The 19,292-nt window shown below is 54.9% G+C and overlaps 1 protein-coding gene across 1 annotated transcript in view; it reads left to right on the top strand.

The window, feature by feature from the left end:
* The window catches only part of WSCD2 (WSC domain containing 2), a 54,210-nt gene extending 35,226 nt beyond the window's left edge, over positions 1-18,984 (top strand). Inside the window, exons 6-8 of the mRNA XM_049619200.1 lie at positions 3,623-3,787; positions 10,668-10,868; positions 16,950-18,984. Of these exons, the coding sequence (XP_049475157.1) occupies positions 3,623-3,787; positions 10,668-10,868; positions 16,950-17,302 (719 nt within the window). The 3' untranslated portion in view covers positions 17,303-18,984. The remainder of the gene's footprint in view (positions 1-3,622; positions 3,788-10,667; positions 10,869-16,949) is intronic.
* The last annotated feature ends 308 nt before the right edge of the window (positions 18,985-19,292 follow it).

The following is a 19,292-nucleotide window of genomic DNA, read 5'->3' as shown; positions in this document are numbered from 1 at the left end:
AGAGACAGAGCACTAGTGGGGGAGGGGCGGAGAGAGAAGGAGACACAGAATCCGAAGCGGGCTCCAGGCTGTGAGCTGTTAGCACACAGCCCGACGCAGGGCTCGAACTCACAAACTGTGAGATCATGACCTGAGCCGAAGTCAGACGCTTAACCGACAGCCACCCGGGCGCCCCCTGAGGCTCCACTCTTAACCACAGCTTCTCAGCATATATTGGAAATACTTCACACATCTTATCCATTTAATCCTGTAAGGTGACTAGCCGCATTTTACAGGTAAGGAAACAGGCTCAGAGAGGGGAAGAGACTCGTTCAGTATCACACAGCTCCCCCTTACCAGCCCTAGACTAAAGCCCAGGTCCGTCTGATTCCAGAGTTCTCTACAGTATTGCCTCCAGCATTTGTTTGATTGACGGAGCTTAAGCACCAAACAAACTTTCTTTTTAGGGCTGAAAACAACAGCCTTTATGCCTCAGGGAGGGTCTTGGCCTCCCACTCAGGTATTTGAATGGAGCATTCCGTTTTCTGGAGAAATTGAGGGGCCAGATTTTTTTTTTCCTCCCTCCCCGCATTTTATGATGGAAAAATGTCCAACCTCCAGGAAATTTAAAAAAAAAAAAAAAAAATGGAATCCTACCGTAAACACCCATAATGTGTCCCATAGATTTCACATTTGTCAACATTCTGTTACATTTATCCTCCACCTCCCATTTCGCCATCCTTGGTCCTTGCCTTCGTCATGCATTTCAAGGTCCGGTTGACCCTTGAACAAGTCAGGGGTTGGGGTGGTGCTGACACCCTGCACAGCCGAAAATCCACATGTCACTTCTGACTCCCCCCAAAACTTAACTACCAACGGCTTGCTCTTGATTGCAACCCTCAATGCTCCATGTATCGTATGCTGTGTCACAGTAAATACGCTAGAGAAAAAAAAGCGTTAAGAAAATCTTCAGGAAAACACATTTATGGTAGCCTATTGTGTTTATTAAAAAATCTGCAGGTAAGTGGACCTTCACAGGTCAAACCCATGCTGTTTGAGGGTCAGCTGTTCAGTTGCAAACACTGTGACACTTCAGGGTCCGTATCCTTAATTTTAATTCAGTATTTGCTTACGGTTTTTGAAGTGACCTTTGCATAGCGTAGAATGCACACATTTTAAATGGGCTATTCAGTGACAAGTGGATAATTCACGCCCCTTTCAAAACGCAAGACCTGGGCCGCCTGGGTGGCTCAGTCACTTGAGCCTGTGACCTCAGCTTGGGTCACGATTTCACAGTTTGTGGGTTCGAGCCCCGCGTTTGGCTCACTGCTGTTGGTGCAGAGGCCACTTCGGATCCTCGGTGCCCCTCTCCAGCTCACGCTGTCTCTCAAAAATGAATAAATGTTTATTAAAACAAAATAGAAGACCTTCCCATGCTCCGGAAAGTTATACACCTAGGCTGTTTTGCAGTATGTTTCCACGAAAACCATTCCCAGATACCTTCTTGGCTTCAACAAAGACCGGATTCTTCTTTTCCAAAGTCGGCTGTGCTCTGCACAGATTCAACCTGGGCAGTGGGGGAGGGGAACCGGCCCTCTGACTAGTAGTAGGAGCCACAGTTGATTGGCACCCCTATGTGGGAGAGCCCTGTGCTAACGGCACACGCCCTCATTTGACCCGCCCGAGGACACCATGGTTGTCAATAGTCCCATTTTATTGGTGAGGAAACTGAGGCTCAGATCCATCATTTTCCCCAGGCCACCCAGCAAGTCGCTGGAGGAATTGGAATTTCAGTTCAGGACTTCAAACTTTTCCCTCGAGGGGCCGTTACGAGACATCAGTGTGGCTCATAGATTTCAGTAATGGCAGGTCTGGCAGAACAGGAAAGACCATGTGGAACCTCGGGAGGAATTCTGGGAAGGACGGGATGGAGGGCGGTATCAGATGCTGAGCCGGGGGCGGTCACTGGTGCCTCGGGCGGGACAGGCTCCCTGCAGCAGTGGGTTGGAGCCCGGAATGGCGCTGCTGGGAACAGTAGGAGGAAGTGGATTGGAGAGTGTGGACAAGTCTGCCAGCAGTGGGGTGGAAACGGGGTGAGGACAGGGAGTGGCTCCTCGAAACAGAAGTGTTTAATCCTGGAGTGATCTGGGGGCACCTGGGTGGCTCAGTCGGTTGGGTGTCTGATTCTTGATTTTGGCTCCGGTCATGACTTCGTGGTCGTGGGATGGAGGCCCACATTGGGCTTAGTCCTGGGTGAGGAGCCTCCTTGGGTCTCTCTCTCTCTCTCTCTCTCTGCCCCTCCCCAGGAGTGGGAGGGAAGGATGAGAGGGTAGGAGTAGGATGTGGAGCAGTGTGGTGAGCTCGGGCAGGGGAGAGGGGGTTGTCCACAACCCGAACTGAGGATTGAGGTCGTTGGCCCAGAGTGCAGAGCAGGGCTGGAGCCCCAACTCTAGGATTCTCTCCTCTCCCCTTCCACTGCAGAGTCCCCTGTGCTGGCCTTCCCTCAGCTTCCCTTACATCCGTAGGGGCCAAAAGAAACCACCGCGGTGCCTTCTCAGCTCCGGGGCGGGCTGCAGTGGGAGGTGTTGAGGCTCTGACAACAGGAGCATTGGGAGGACTCTGGAAAGCCAGAGGATCAGAATGGTACCCACCTGCCCCAACCCATGTACAGATGAGGAAGCTGAAGGCTAAAAAAAACCAACTACCCCCTCCGAGCACTTTGGCGCGTTAACATATTACATGTATCATGTCAGCCCGTACAAGATGCCTGCAAAGTAAATATTGTTACCCATCCATCCGCCGTGATATCCGTCCTTCTACCTGCCCATCTATGTGTCTGTCCATCCATCCGTTTAAGACACTGGTATCGTCCCTGCTCTATGCCAAATGATACGGAAAGTGCTGGGGAGGCAGCAGAAAGCAATGTAGGCAGGGTCTCCAACTAAACAAATAGTCGTTCGAGTAACAGTTGAGATGAGCCATATGGGGGAGACGGACAGTGTTCGAGAATGATAGCCCAGGGAGTAGGGAAGGCAGGCGGTGCTGATTCAGCGGAGTGGAAGGAAAGCAGCAGTCTGCCTGGCAAAGGCAGGTGGGAGGGCAGCGAAGGCTCCCACCCAAGGTGCCGAGTCAGGAAGGAGCAGGGCACAGATAGGAAGTGCGGAGACCCCAAGGGCCGGCAGGCGGGGGTGGGGGGTGGGATGAGCCCCGGAGGACGAAGGAGCCAGGCCACCCGGGACTTGGAGGCCGAGATCAGAACCTTGGACTGGATCCCATGCAGGTGGATGCCGTATGAGGGTTTGCATCTAGAGGAAAGGACGGTGGAGTTGGGGGCGGTGTGAGAGAGCGACTCGCTGTTCCGGGGGGAAACTGAGGCAGGAGAGAAGACGCTTCCTTGTAGCTGATGTTCATTGAATCCCTGCTATGTGATCAACCCTTTTCATCCATGAGCTGATGTAACCCTCACGTCAATCCTGTGATGAGGAACCATTTTCTCCTTTTAAAGATGGGGAGGCAGGCCCGGAAGGAGTTCTGTCTTGTGCACTGGGTCGTATGGCTGGGAAGCGGGCCGGGATGGGGCTCAAGGCCCTGGTCCCTTCCGGACGGGCGCTGTCCGCCCCTGACCATGCCCTGCCTTTTGCAGACAACCGCTGCATGGACAGAAGGTTCCTCCCAGCCAAGTCCAAGCAGCTCATCGCTCTGGCCAGCTTCCCAGGCGCTGGCAACACGTGGGCTCGCCACCTCATCGAGCTGGCCACTGGCTTCTATACGGGCAGCTACTATTTTGACGGCTCTCTCTACAACAAAGGTGAGGAGGCAGAGGGGAGCAGAGAGGACCCACCGGGAGGGCATGGGAATACCCTTCCTGAGCACCTACTGTGCGCCACTCCACTCACCCGGGCACGTTCGCCAAGACCTACTGTGCGCTTGGCCCCCCCTCCCTTCGCTTAGAGCCCACCGACATCGCCTGAGCAGCTTCTGTGCCATCAGGCACCTACTGCGCGCATGTGGTACCTTCCCTCCGTTGAGGTCGCCACAAACACTCCTTGAGCACCTACTAGGTGCAGGTTCCTCACCACAGACCTTTACTGACCAGCAGTCCTGTGCTGTATACAGAGGTACAAAACTAGGTTTGTTCTGGGGGTGCCTATGGAGCACCTGCTGTTGGTCAGGCGTCTTGTCTGCATTTCAGAGCCCACATCCTTACCTCTCCGTCATAGGCAAGAAAGCCCTGGGGGTTCGCACTGGGGAACTGAATGTCTTGGATGAAATACCCATGGGCGTGAAGCCCCCTCCCAGACATGGCCGGGGGAATATCAGGGGACGTATGTGGGGCAGCCCTTGGCTGTGGGTCTTTATGTCTGTAAACCAGATGAAGACCACTTCCTGGCTGTGTGACTTTGAACCAGCTTCTGTGCCTCTCTGGGCCTGTGTCATCGTGCGCAAATCAGAGCTAACAGTATGTACTTGGTGAGGTCATTGTGAAGGTTAGTGAGTTGGTATGTGTAACAGGCTTAGCACAGAGTAAGTGTTCAGTAAATGGAGGCTGTGAATACTATGGTCCGGGCACTGGCCGGACGCAGCTTGGTGTTGACAGAGAGCCATCCTTCCATCCCAGCTCCAGGAGAGCCAGGGGGCATCTGTCTGAGGGTAAGAAGCAGGAGGAAAGAAAGACAAGAAGGATGACAAGGGACGGGTTGAAGGATGGGCTTAGCAGCAGGTAGGGGGTCGGCCTTAGAATCCCGACTTTCTGTATATCGATCAGGCTTTAGTTTTGGCGTAAGTGATCATTTATTGAGCACTTAATACGTATGAGGCTCCAAACTGGGTGTCTCGCTTGCTTATACCAGGATTTGAACCCAGGCCTGGCTTTCAACGGTATCTCTGCTCCTAACCACTAAGTTGAGCTGCCTTTATGGGAGCTGCTGGGAGGAACCCAGGGACAGACGGGACTCTCTCCGGTTTGCCCTGGGGAGCGGCAGGGGGGAAGCCGACTCCGAAAGCATCCCGTGGCTGACTCACATTCTAACCTTCCTGTGGCTGCAGCAGCAAGCCTATTTCTGGAATTCTAGAACGTTACGGATAGGAGGGTCCTTCAGGAGCATTTAGTCCAGGGATGCAAAGTGGTATCACCTCATGCGTCCATTCCAGTGAATCCGTGTGTTAAGAAGGATTCTGAGGTTCTGTTCTCTTTCAGAAACCAAAGTGCCTTAATCTAGTATTGATGTCTGTTGACGGTGTAGGAGGGGGAACAGTGTGGCCACCTGCCAGGTATTTACCACCTCTGGTCTAATTCAACCTAACTTTGGACCACAGGAAACAATCTTAAAATGGAGTCAGGGGATTGAATTTTCAGACCGAACTCTTACCAGGTACAAGACCTTGGGCAACATTTCTTTGCCTCTCTGAGCCTCAGTCTCCTCATTTATACTGTAGGGATGTCCACACTGAACTCCTAGCGGTTTTGAAACAAGTAGAAGGAGACCGTGTGTGTGAGGCTATGTTGTAAAGTATACATTATTTTTTAAGCGACCTGTAACTGGGACAGTCAACTATTAGGCAAAGGAAAGGGCTTGGCCTCTGACGACACATGAGAATCACCCGGGGAGCATTTCAAGTCTTGATGCCCAGGCTGCACCTGAGACCATTTCCATCAGGATCCTACGAGGGGAACAGGGTGTCAGTTTTTTAAAACCTCTCCAGGTGATTCAGGCACCGAGTGAGGCCCCTGGCTCCTAGACCGGGAGCCCAGTATTCTCACCTCTGGACCCACAGCATTCAAAAAATACTGTGTATTTTAGGGGCACTTGGGTGGCTCAGTCGGTTAAGCATCCAACTTCGGCTCAGGTCGGTTCATGAGTTCAAGCCCCACCTCGGTCTGTCTGCTGTCAGCATAGACCCCACTTCACATCCTCTGTCCCCCCCCTGCCCCCCCCATTTGTTCTCTCATTCTCTCTCTCTCAAAATAAGTAAAGAAACTTAAAATACCGTGTATTTTACACTCGAGTCTTGGGGGAATATCAAGAGTTGGTAATTAGGGGGGCGAGGTATGTATTAAAATTTTAAAAAGGAAAAGAGAGAGAGGGAGAACATACACCCTCCCTGGCCGGTCCTCAGGCTCACACCGTGTGCACGTTTCCTTAGGTCCCTCCGAGAGGGGCAGCTGAAGCTTTTTGAGCAGCTCCCCTTTCGTGAGGGGCTTCAAAATGCTTCCTGTGTCCTGAGCCCTTGCAGGGAACAGTGAGTTGGCCCTGGGAGTTGGGGGCTGGCAGTGGGGGGCAGGGGCATAGAGGACCCCCCCCCCCCCATAGCATCAGTCGGTTCTACTAACCCCACGTTCCTGCCACCACCACAGCATAAGGAAGTCCTCAGAGCTGGAGGGTCCTGGAGTGGGGGGGGGGGGGGGGGGGGATTTGCCCCCACTGGGGGGCCAGTCTGCTGCCCCTTTCACACATCCAACCCCAGGTATGATGAGTTCGCAGGTGGAAAACACACCAGCCATTTGCACGCGGGTTTCCTCTCCCTGGGACCTCGGGCCCCACCCCCTTCCTAGCTCTTCTGCCTGGAAACCTGCTCCCCAAGCTGTGGGTCACATCCCCCTTTGCAGCGTCTCTGGCCGACTTCCCGTCTTCCTGCTTTTCTCCCTTGTATCCAGCGCTCTCCTTCCTTGTAGCGGGGCCCTTATTGTTGTAAATGTCATGTCACTGTTAATAATGCTGATCATTATGGGCCCGGCTCTGGGATGCGTGCTTGCAGAGTTTGTGATTCAGTCTTGGGTGGGGGTTGTATGTGCAGAAGGTGGACAGGACTCACCTGAAAGGAGAGGAGGGAGGCCCCGGGCAGAAGCCACGGGGGTGGGCGGACATGTGAGGAACAGCCGGAAGAGGAGACCGTGTGATTGGTGAATCAAATAGTCTGGTGGTGCTGGAAGGGGGGAGGGCCGGGGGGGTGGGGCACAGGAAGGGCAGCCGGGACCGGACAGGCAAAGCCCGTGCAAGCCCTCTGAGGACAGTGCACATTATCCTGGGGCTGCAGGCTCATGCAGGGAGTGGGGTGAAGAGGGGTTCTAGGGCAGGGGGGTCTGTGCTAAGATGTGCACGTGTGAAATAGCTCTCTGGCCACAGAGTTTGGATGGGACGTTTCGGCTGCAGAGACAGTGGTGGGGAGAAGGGCACAGTGGAAGGGACATTTAAGAGGACGTTGATTAGAAGGGATGGGCCCAGAGCGGGTGGTTTCTGTATGACGAATGGAGCCTCCACGGACTCTTGCTGGTTGGCAACTTTTGGAGTTTCCTCCTTCCTCCCTGCCTCTAACTAGCTGGATAACTGGGGGGTCTGTCCCCTGCCCCTTGAACCTTCGATTTCCTCCTCTGGAACAAACTCGTGTGGGGTGGGGGACCCCCAGGGCCCTCCCACTTCTGATGGGCTGCCTGGAATTTTCTCTGTCCTTCACTTTCTTGGCAACCTCATCTTCCTTCATCCTAGTAACAGTCTGCCCCCGCGAGGGACTGTTGAATAGAAGAGGGATGGAGGGAGAGAATGACTGACTGACTGGTAGATGGATTCTCCCCACCCAGAATCCACATGTCTATACCCCTTGAGTTCTGCCTTCTCTTCCTCTTACCCAGGGAGGTTGGCCATTTGCAAACTATGATTTTCTCTGTGTCCTTCTCTTGCTTGGTCTTTGTCTCCCTCTGATCTTTGTCTCCTTATTTTGATGTCTGTTTCTCTCTCCTTCTTCTCTGCCCCCCGCTTCTGTCCCCCTTCCTATCTCAGGGACCCCACAGCCCCAAGTGCAGGCTCCCGCTCTGTGGCCTGTCAGAACCCAGAGGTGGGAGGAGCTGGGTGACTGCCCAGATTGGGCAGGGCCCTTCTCTGCCCCTGGGGGCCCACAGGTGGGGCAGGGCATTGGGGAGGCAGCCTCTTGGCCCTGCTGACACAGGACCAGTTTTCTGAGAAGTGCCTCAAAATAAACCCCATCATCCCTGGAGGACTGCCAGCCTCCAGGGTGTCCGTGTCCAGAGCCAGGAGTAGGTCTTTCCTGCCCCAGTAAACTCCGGGGCCTGCAGGATTGTGGGTGGAGCCCTTCTCTGTGCCTCAGTTTCCTTCACTGCAAAATGTACCCACAACTCTAATAGTATTTCACACTGATGCAGTGGAGTTGCTGGGTCATGTGTCCCACAGGGCGCCAGAGGGCGCCCCCTGGTGATAGAGTTCCGCAATTCCGCTCTGGCCCCGGGCTTGCACCCGTGATTGCTCTGTCATTACCTACAGGTCCCTCCCTGGCGGACAGCTGAGCTAGGTCCTCAGGCATGCGGATCCCATGTGGCTTCTCAAAGGCGCCTTCCTAGACGCAGAACTCCTCTCTCTGGGAGGCACTGTGCTAAGTGGAATTTTCTCCACCTCCCTACTTTTCCAGGGTACCCTGCAGCCTAACTTCTCAGGCAACCCAAGACCAAAGCAGGTCTTCTCTGGTGTTTAGTTTTTTTGTATCTTGACAAATATTGTGCGAGGTTGACTCCATCCCGTAGCAAAGTGAAATGTGACTGAGGGTCCCAGCAACCCCCGGGGGCTGATTTAAACTAGTCTCAGCCCTCTGCCACGTTGTAGTTTTTCTTCTCTGAGAACCTGTATGCGCTCTTGTGCAACCCCTGCGTCTGTGTTTCTGTTGCTGTGCTGGTGGTGACATAGATTTTGGCAGAGAGAGAATGAAATCATAGTCGGGTAGCCCCTCGTCCGCGTCATGAGGGGCTTTACCGATGCTATGTGTAACTGCACGCCGTGAAATCCTGTGTCCCGGGCTCGTGCTCGAGCTCCCAGACCCCATTCCTCAGTGGCCCATGACACTGTGCTGCCCGTGGGCCTCAAAGGCTGTGGGTTCATGTTTCCTTGTGGGCACGGGCCAGCGCCGATTTGCAAGGCTGGACTAATTCCTACAGCTTCACTGGGCAAGTCCCAGGACGGAATCTGGCTCAGGACATGACATTCCATTCCTGGCGTTGTTACCTTGTGACCCCGGGGGGGAGGGGGGGGGGGCAGACCTTTCTGAAGCCTGATCTCCAGGAACAGAAGTAGGTCCCATGCCGGCCTCATCTTAATCCACCTTAAAAGCCAAAGGCAGAGCCTCAGAAACCTTCGTGCGCGGGCCAGGAGAGAAAAAAATGAACTCTGAGGTTTGAGGAGGCAGGGTGGCTCCTCAGTCCGTGGCTTCGCCCCTAGACTTGTTCTCTTTGAGCTGCTGTTTATCGAAACACGTACAACTGTGTGCCTCAGTGGTTTCTCACAGCAACCCTGTGAAAGAAAAGGTGCATGGTGCCATTTTATGGATGAGGACACAGAGGCCAAAGAAATAACATTGAGTTTGGAAACACAGCCGGTATCCTGAAGGTGCCGGTACGATACCATTTCTACGCGGCTTGCGAGATGCCATCTAAGCGACTTGGAGAACTCGGTCTCAGGAGCCTGGATGAGTTGGGTTTGAATGTTGACCCTGCCTCTCGCTGCCTGTATAGCCAAAGCACGTTCTTTGATCTCTCTCTCTGCCTGTTTCCTCATCTATAAAATCTCTTCCATTTCCCCAGCTTTTTTCCCCCCCAAGTTTATTTTAAGAGAAAGCAGGGGAGGGGTAGCAAGAGGGAGAGAGACTCTCGAGCAGGCTCCGTACCTTCAGGCGCCCATCTCTGTCGAACTCGCAGACTTCGAGATCGTGACCCGAGCTGAAATCAAGAGTCAGAGGCTTCATCAGCTGAGCCACCCAGGCGCCCCATCCCCATTTTTTGAAATGAAAATCTGATCATGTCCCTTTCTCTTTTGCTTAAATCCTTTTAAGGGCTGCCTAATGTTTGGGGTCTCGTGCTGAACTCTTGGTCACAACCCCTACCGTCCTGTCTGGCTTTACACTCCCCTCTTTCTGCTCTCAGCAGTCACTCATGTGGCACCTTCCTTCCGACCCACCCCCGGGCCTTTGCATCCGCTGTTCCCACCACCTTTCCCTTCCTCTGTCGGGCTAGTAGATTCCTCCTTGGCTTTCACATGTCAGCCTAAGCACCTCTTCCTCCAGGAAACTTTGCCGGATGCCGCCTGACTAGGTCCTCGATCTTGGCTAGGCGGGCTGGGCTGTGCAGCTCCAGACCGTGGGTTATATCCGTGTCTGTTCCCTGAGTCTCTCACCATCTGGGACCAACAGCCTGCTAGTGCACGTCCCTCTCGCAGTGATGGAGGAGCATACAAGAGTAAACAAGCATGTGGGGCACCTGGGGGCTTTGACAGAGACCCGCTTCTGTCCTCATTCCAGCGGCCAAAGCGACTCACCGGCCATGCCTGGGGATGGGGAGTCCACCCAAAGAGGGCTCCCCCAGTGTGTCACCGTCAGGTGCCTCTTGTCGTGCCTCAGCGAGCATCCCATGCCTCTTCGGCAGCGCTGTGGTTCGTTACGTTTATTTCGGTCACGGTTTACAGAATCTGGCTCCCAACGACAGCAAGACGCATGGGTCTTTTTGCAGAGTCTATCCCCACCTCCCAGCACAATGCCTGGCACGTAGTAGGTGCTCAGTAAATACAGGAGGAAAGGAATGGGAGCGTGAATGAACGTGGGAGGATAACAGAGGCGGCCTGGGTGGGCAGGGTGTGGTGGGACTCCTCGCCTCCCCCGCTCACAGCCCTGTACCCCCCTCCCCTGCCCGTGGGAAGGGTTCAAAGGTGAGCGGGACCACTGGCGCAGCGGCAGGACCATCTGCATCAAGACGCACGAGAGCGGCCAGAAGGAGATCGAGGCCTTCGATGCCGCCATCCTGCTCATCCGTAACCCCTACAAGGCGCTCATGGCAGAGTTCAATCGCAAGTACGGCGGCCACATCGGCTTCGCTGCACATGCCCACTGGAAGGGCAAAGGTACGGGGGGAGGGGGGTGCGAGGCGGGGGTGCGGCAGGTTGGGGTGAGCAGCCGGTGCTGTCTGCCGCGAGGGATCCGGGCAGGCCCCCCGCGTTCCCCCCGCCCCCAGCGTCCCCTGCTGAGAGCCAGTGTGATGCCCTAGGGCAGCGGGCAAGGGCCTCGGCTTGGGCCCAGGAGCAACTCCCTGGGTTCAATGCCCATCTCCGCCACTTCCCTCCCCTGGACTTAAGTTTGTCCCATCTATAAAACGGGGGTAATCATCGTGAGGCTCTAAGAATTTAACCCTTTAAAACCATTCTGTAAGTGTGACTCCTTATGGAGATAGAAACCCTCACATGATTGATATGGGATGGATTGAAACCGTTTCAGGAGCCCTTTCCCCTGGGAATCAGGAGACCTGAATTCAGCCCCGGGTCGGTGGCTGGTGGCCATGAGGTCACTTATGAGCTCCTAAGGACTCGCAGAGCAGCACTGCGGTGAACCACCCCTAACAACTCTGGGTTGTGAGGCTCCAAGAGGTTAAGTGACCTGCGCCCGGTCACACAGCTGGGAGGTGACCGCGTTGACCCCCCCGAGCAGTGAATCTTAATATGATCTGCCTTTGACATTCACCTCTGGTACTTAGATGACAGCTGTGTGGATGAATGTCTCACAGGGAGGTGGCCCACGATAATGGAGAGAGCTTTACCGTCAGACCCAAGCTCTGTCCTCTTGAGTATCTTTAATCCCTCTGGCTCTCAGAATCAGCTGCTTCCACCCGCATCGCCATCGCGGTAACGAGAGTCTTGAAACCCCATTCGTTTAACCCTGCTTTTACAGCTGGGACAAGCTAAGCTCAGGGAGGTGAAGAGGCTTCTCCAGGATGCAGGAGAGCTGGGGTTTGACCCCAGAAAGTCTTGCTCCTGAGCCCCGGCCCTTCACCACCACAGTGGTAACGGATGGGGCAAAACGTCGGTGGAACGGTGGGGTTCGCAGGCCAGTAGGTGCTCTGTAAATGTGAGCTCTCTCCACCTTACCCAGCCTGCTCCAGCCTCAACACTGAGGGGTGCTTTCCACATCCCCCCCCCCCCGACTCCCCAAAACTGCTCTCCAGCCCTGGCCCCTCCCCAGAGAGGACCGGAACTTGACGGGATGGTGTGCACTGAGCAATCCGGCAGTTACACCCGCAGCAGTGACCTCGTTCATTAAGACTCTTGTGCCTGTCTGGCCAACCGTGCCCTGGCTTCCCAGTTCAGTCAAGGGGTTCCTCTGCGCCTTTCCTTGCCTCACCACCCCCCCTCCCCCCCAGAGGGTGGGAGCGTAGGCGGGGACATTTGTGCCCTTGTTCCCCGAGAGGTCCTCCGATTTACTTACAGAACAATCGAAAATGAACACCACTCGGGGCCAGGCTGAGAAGTCTGCAGGCGCCCAGGACAGAGGGCCTGTCCTGAGCACAGACTTTGCTGGTCCAGCTGGAAAGGACCTGGGGCTGACCAAGCCCAGGGGTCCCCAGCCCCCACTGCACGTCAACATCCCTGGAGGAGTGTGGGGAAGTCCCAGTGCCCAGACAGCACCCGGACCATTGCTGTGGCGGATCCCAGGCATCGGTATTTTTTAAAGCGTCCAGGATACAGGCAGGACTGAGAACCACTGATTGTCTATTTATTAATGGGGAAACTGAGGCCCAGAGAGAGGCAGGGACCTGCCAAGGTCGTTAGGGCAGGAGTAGAATCCAGCTCTCTGGCTCCCAGGTATCCCGATGTCCCCAGGGACAAGGGAGGGGACTCACTTGGGAGGCTCGCATGGGGCCAGGCACTTTGCATGCTTCGTGGCATTTAACCCTTCTAATTCCCGGAAGAGGGAAGAAAGGCTTTTGTGGTCAAGGTGGCATTCCATTGCACACGCGAGGAAACCTTCCCAGGAAGGCTTATTCACCTCACTGGCCAAGGCCCCAGGGTTTGGCAGAGCTGGGGTTCAACCCCAGGCGTTAGCTACCGGGCTCTCTTACCTTGAGGGGTCTCTGACCTCCTGATGAGTTCACTGCTTCTTTCCTGGTTTAGCGCCTGGTCTCAGATTCAGACAGTTCCAGTTCCCAGGAGCCCCTTGCCTCTTTCCTGATCAAGGCAGCTGGGAGCTTGAAAACCAAAGATAAGGGAGGTGTCAGGACAGGCCCAACCACGAGGCTGCAGGGGATGGGAGAGAAGAGATTCCAGCAAATCTATCTCCTGTTGGGGGCCTGGGGTCCCAAGCTGAGTCCAGGATGGGAGCCGGGGACTTCTCCACTGCATCACCTCCCAGGCAGGCCTGACCCTTGTCTTAAGTGCTCTGAGAGCCTTCCCCCAAAGAACCATTTCTCTCTCTGCTTTAATGCCTGGCCCTTGGAGGGACTTGAGACCCTTGCTTTTAGGGTCCCTGCATCAGCAACATCAGTATCACTTGGGAACTGGTTAGAAAAACATTCTGCGGTCCCCACCACAGACCTGCGGAGTCACATTCCGGGCGGGCGCCTGGCAAATCTGGGTCTTACCCATCCCTCCAGATGTTTGATACACATTGATGCCCCAACGTGAGAACCACTGCCTTCATAAAAACCTTGCAGCTCAGAGTGTGGCCTGTGGATCAGTGGTGTCCATCACCTGGAAGCTTCTAAAAAGCTTTTCTCAAAAAGCACATCTCAGCCCTCCCCCACCCCCTGCCAGGGTCCCTGAATGGGAATCTGCATTTTAACCAGATTCTCTGGGAAGCTTCCTAGGCACTTGCAAGTTTGAGAACGCCTGGCTTAGAATGCCCTCCCCTAGCAGGTGACGGTCACCTCCCTAAGAGCAGAGCTCCCCTAGCTGCTGAGCACATCTGTCCCACCCTGCCTCTGCCCCCTTCCCCTTTAGAGCTGGGTCAAGGCCCTTGCAACCCTCCCCCCCCCCCCCCCCCATTTTGGGTTCCATAACATTAATTTTACAATCTCCCTGGAGTGGGTCCAAAGCAAAGTTTTATGTGATATGATTACACAAGGTGAATCGTCCTGATCTAATGAAACAGACTGTGTTTGATGATTCCGTGGGGAATTAAGTGCAGTTAAGCTATTAATCAGGCCCCGGTTCTTCTCGACAAGAGGGAGCAAAGAGGGGCCCGAGGGGCCCTGCCAGGCGCACGTGTGGGACCGTTCCGGTGGAACCAGCACTGGTGACCAACGGTCCGTGGCTCGGCTTGCCTTTAGTACCCGCTTTGAAGGCAGCGATCAGTTACCGGGAATCCTGTGCTAATCGGGGCTTCTGTCTTCACCTTTTATCCTTCTTTCTGATGAAGTGGGTTAGGAACAGCCAGGATGGCCATCTTTGGGGTAGGCACACAGCTGTTGCTGAGGCAGCTCGGGTGTTGCCCGGAAGCTCTGATGCGACAGGTGGGGCACCTGGGGCACCTCAGTGACGCCGGGGCACCAGCATCAAGGATGATCGTGACTGTAGCCAGCACTTACGGAGCACCTGCTGGATCCCAGGCCGGGTGCCAGGGTCTTTGCTGTGCTTACTCCATTCCCTCTGCCCAGCACGCCCAGGACGGAGGTCTTTGCGCAGTTGTTCTGCCGATGGGTAAACTGAGCCACCGGGAGACCGACCGAGCCCCTCAGCTACTCTAGGGAGGAAAGGGGTTGCGAACGCTGTCCGTCTGACTCCCAAGTTGTCCGTGAACAGACCCCGAGTCGTAGAACAACAGCCGAAGGTGAAGTGAGTCGTGGTAAACTAGGAGCTGATCCCAAAGGGTTTCCTAGGAGGGCAGGCACCGGGCTCAGTCAGGGTTCAAATCCTGTCTTGGGTGATTACTGTGTGGCCTTGAGCCACTGGCTTCGTGTCTCTGAGCCTCCTTTTTCCTGTGTGTAAAATGGGCCCAAGTCTCACTCTCCAGGCTTCTTGGGAAAAGGGGAGGTGGCCGACACATAGTAGGTGCTCAGGCAACATACGGTCCCATCCCCCGGTGATCTCCAAGGATGCCATGCTGTCTCCGCCCGCCTGCATTGAAGGCCAGGAGCCCCATTTGCAGGACTCTGACCACCGTGCAGGCGGGTCCTTCCTTCTCCTCGACGACCACCATGCAGCACCCCCTCCAGCAAATATTTGAGATGGTCAGAAGCGGCCAAGCCTAGAAATCCGATCTGCGTGTTACTAGGTGACTGAGTACCATCTCCGTCCACCTGGGCCTCTGCCATCAGAGCAGCAGGTGTCCTGAACCATCCGGGACGCCGTGAGGTGACTCAGGAGTGGAGAGATTCTTAAAAAGAAAAAAAAACACAAAAAACTATACACATGCTATATGTTCTTTTAATCACTCATACATCTGGTCTTAACCCATTACAACAGTGTGGGCCCAATTAGCCAGATACGTTGTAAATAATTTATCGTCAGGATAAAATATATCCTTGTCACCAGGATCCAGATTTCCCAAGCAGCGGTGGTGTTCCGGGGGGGCCACTGGGAGAGCCGGAGCCTCTCCACAGGTCTTGATGTGTTCTGCAAAGAAAGAGGAGCCCTTTATCACGTCACAGTTTGGCGGTTGGGAATTTCAATTTAGTTCAACAAGCATTTATTGAGCCCCTGCTGGGTGTAAGGCAGTGGGGGTGAGGCTCCTGGTGCCTGGGAAGGATTAGGACCTGGGATCAGACAGGCCTGGTCTGGAGGGTGCTGCCTGGGGCTGTGTGACCTCGGGCCAGTCACTTACCCTCTCTGAGCCTCAGTTTCCTCACTGGTGGTACAAGTGAACAGTAGCCCTTTCCTTGCAGGGTAGTTTTTAGGATTAAATGAGATCATGGGCACCCATCACCCAGCAAAGGTTGAGGATTTAGTTATTAAGAACCAGTTGGGCTCCCCCAACCCAGCTTGGAAAACTCACCAGACTGTCGTTCAATAAACAAATCCCTCTGGAGGGGGCAGGGCGGTGGTGCTTCTGTGAGCAGCAGAGGGTCTGGCTTCAGTGTTTTGGGGCGCCTGCCCCCTCTGATTGTCCTAGTGGGGGTTTGGAATCCCCTTCTGCCTTCCCAGCATCCTCTGTGATCTCCTTCCACAGTTACCCAGATTCTCGTTCTGTCAGTTTCAACAGCTCCAGGACTGGCTGGTGTCTCTTTGAGGTCCTCTCTAGGGTTTCCCCAAGCCGTCACTCACATTCTCCTGTAGCCTGCCTTTCGAGTCAGACCATCCCCAAACACCTTCCCGTTGCTGGTGACAATCCACCCTGCCATTTTCCTATGGCCAGGTAACACACCACAAAACAAAACATAGTGTATGATGATAAAAAGTAGAGAAACAACACGAAGGCAAAGATGACGATATAGAGCATCTGACTTCAACTCTACCCCCAGCCCAGTCCATCAGAGACCACATACGCGGGGGGTTCAAAGGGGGTTGTAGAGCCTAGAGCCAGGAGAGCCAGGGAAGACAAGATCTCATCTCAGGATAATGACAGGAAGAGTATTGAGTCAACATCTATTGAGCACTTCCTGGGCCTGAGGCCCCATGCTCAAAACCTCCTATGCTTTAATCCGCTTGCGTATACAAAGGTCCTACTATCGTAGGACCTGGGAGTAGATAACCGTTACCAAAGAGGAGAATTGCTACTACACAGGGTAACTTGATGGTGAAAAGCCTAGACTTTGAAGCCAGACTGGTGTCCCATCCTGGCTCTACCGATGATTAGCTGTGTGTCCAAGGGCACCTGACTTAACCTCTCTGTGCCTTTTTTTTTTTTTTCCTGTTTAATGAAAACGAGCGTACCTGTCGCACAGAATCGTGAGGAATAAGTGAATGAGTAGCTCTATTCATACGCTTATTGTACGTGAATACAAATGCATATAGAAGGTACAGTAAATACACGTATTTATGGATAAGTCTGTGCCGGGCCTACAGTGAGCACCCAACAAGTGGTGGGGATAACACCAAAGACAAGGTGACGAACCTTCCAGGCAGAAGTGGCGGCACGAAGGGGGCAGGAATCAGGCCAGTTTGGGGATCCGAAGGACTGGGTAAGGGTGTCGCTGTCAGTCACTGCGTCCGCTGCCACCTGACCCTTGTCCCCAGAGCCCCTCCTCCCCCTGACCCGGCCCTGCCTCCTCTCTCCAGAGTGGCCGGAGTTTGTGCGGAACTACGCCCCGTGGTGGGCCACTCACACGCTGGACTGGCTCAAGTTCGGCAAGAAGGTGCTGGTGGTGCACTTCGAGGACCTGAAGCGGGACCTGTTCGTCCAGCTGGGCCGCATGGTCAGCCTGCTGGGCGTGGCCGTCAGGGAGGACCGGCTGCTGTGCGTGGAGAGCCAGAAGGATGGCAACTTCAAGCGCTCGGGGCTCCGGAAGCTCGAGTACGACCCCTACACGGCCGACATGCAGAAGGTCATCTCTGCCTACATCAAGATGGTGGACGCGGCCCTGAAGGGGAGGAACCTCACCGGCGTTCCCGACGACTACTACCCCAGATGATGCATCAGGCAGGGAAGGGGCCGGGAGTCCCGCCCGAGCGGGGGTCTCGAGACTCCTGGGGACGCCCCCCCCCACCCCAACCCATCTGTCCTCTCTCTCTGGCTTGGGGACAATCCCCTTGGCCGCTGTCGGCCTTCAGTGACGTTCCTGCATGACCAAGAAGGCTCGAGGGAAGAGACTGGGCGCTCCCCACCCTTGGAGGCGCAGGGGGCCCCTGGTTTGGAGACGTTCTAGCCACGTGGACCCTTTTCTGTCTCCTCTGCCCCTGGCCCCCCCCCCGCCACTCTGGGCCCCACCTGTGGGGGGAGGGCTCACGGTGGCCCCAGGACATGGGTGTCCCACTGCAGATGTCAAGGACCTCGATGCCAGAGTGGAAGGGACTGTAGCAGGAGAAAGTGGCCCCAGACTCTCTTCCCTTCTGGGCTGAACATTCACGGCCTCCCTCCACCCCCGGAATCACAGGCACCAACGCTTATCCAGGCCGCTTCTGTTTGAAGAAGGGTCTCAGACAGCCCGGGTGGGGTGCGGAGGCCATGATGCTCACAGGACGTTAACGGGCACCACCGCGTGGGGCCGCTGTTGTCATGAGCCCACCTCTTGCCACAGTGCTCCTGAGAAGCCATCGGGTTGGTTGGCCACCTCTAGGGCCGGAATTCTGCCCTTTTCTTCCCCTGCTGTAGCCAGAAGGTGACCTTGGGATCTTTGATCTCCCTTCTGGGGGTTCTCAGGCGCCAACAGTCACCCCACCAGGATGGCCACATGCAGAATCTTGAGTAACACAGCTCTCGGTTGTGGCGCCCAACACATTGATCCTACACTGCCCTCTGACCCCTACCAGTGGGTCCTTTGCTATCCAGATGAGAGAGCAAAGTGCTCCAAATCAGGTGGGACCATGACCCTACAACCTTCTCAGCCCATTGACCTCCCCTTGGTCATAGTCCAATGGGGTTGGCCTCCCTCAGAATGGGAATGGTTCTTCATTTCCATACAAGCACTGCCCCCTTGGTGATTAAGACCTCAAACCAAAGGATTCTCAAGGACCTGGGTTGCTAATTATCTGTCTTTGAAAGCATCGATTCAGGACCCATCTTCCCCCGCCTCGGATACCAATGGCTTCACATCCAGCCCATACCCGTGCACCTGTCTCATTCCCTACCACGTAGATGCAAAAGCCATAGGTCACAGATCTTTGCTATTCTGTCTGGAGCAGCCCCCCCAGTCAGCCCCTTCGAAGGCTCGGGGGACAGGTAAAAATGCTCGTTCCCAAATACCCAAGAGACTAGGGAGAAGGAGCGTGTAAAGAGATATATTTTTTTAAGAGGAATAGAACTAATACGTTCTGCCCCTTGGCACTCGAAGAGAAGGGCTTAGGGATTGAGCCTGTGTTTCTCTTCCCTGATTCCCTCAGCTGTGGGATTCGGGCCACCGCAGGGCCCAGCCAGGGGGCCCTGAATGTATTTTATACCATGTTTCTTCCCCCACCCCCCACCCAGGCTAATTTCTAGTCTTTTGAGAAGCAGTCGAGGGCGTGGCCTCCCCTCCCACTTAGAGATCAGCGCTCTCTGGGGTGACTCTTGGTCCAAGACCTGGGCCAGCTCTGCTGGTGGCCACTCAGGCCACAAGCCTCAGTCCGAAGATTCCTCAGGTCAACACCGTCATTAAAAAGCGAGTTTTGTTGAGTATTCTACCTTGTCATGGAGTGTTGTGTAAGGCGATTTCACAAATGGGCGTGTGTGTGTGTGTGTGTGTGTGTGAGTGTGAGAGAGAGAGAGAGAGAGGGAGGGAGGGTGTGGTATAAGTGTCCACGGAGTCTTGACCCAAGTCACCGACAGCACTTCACCTGGGTCATAGGCTAAACCCTGGCCCGGCTCCAAAATGGATGCTGATGTTACATCCAGACCGAGCCTGAATCTGCCCACTGCTTTGATTGTGACCACAGACTGAGCCCCAGGCCTAGTCCTGGGTGGGTCTTTTGCTTGGTCACTCTGGG

The sequence above is a fragment of the Panthera uncia genome, assembly GCF_023721935.1.
Source record: "Panthera uncia isolate 11264 chromosome D3 unlocalized genomic scaffold, Puncia_PCG_1.0 HiC_scaffold_8, whole genome shotgun sequence".
NCBI classification, from domain to species: domain Eukaryota; kingdom Metazoa; phylum Chordata; class Mammalia; order Carnivora; family Felidae; genus Panthera; species Panthera uncia.
This window is presented reverse-complemented; position numbering and strand designations above follow the sequence as displayed.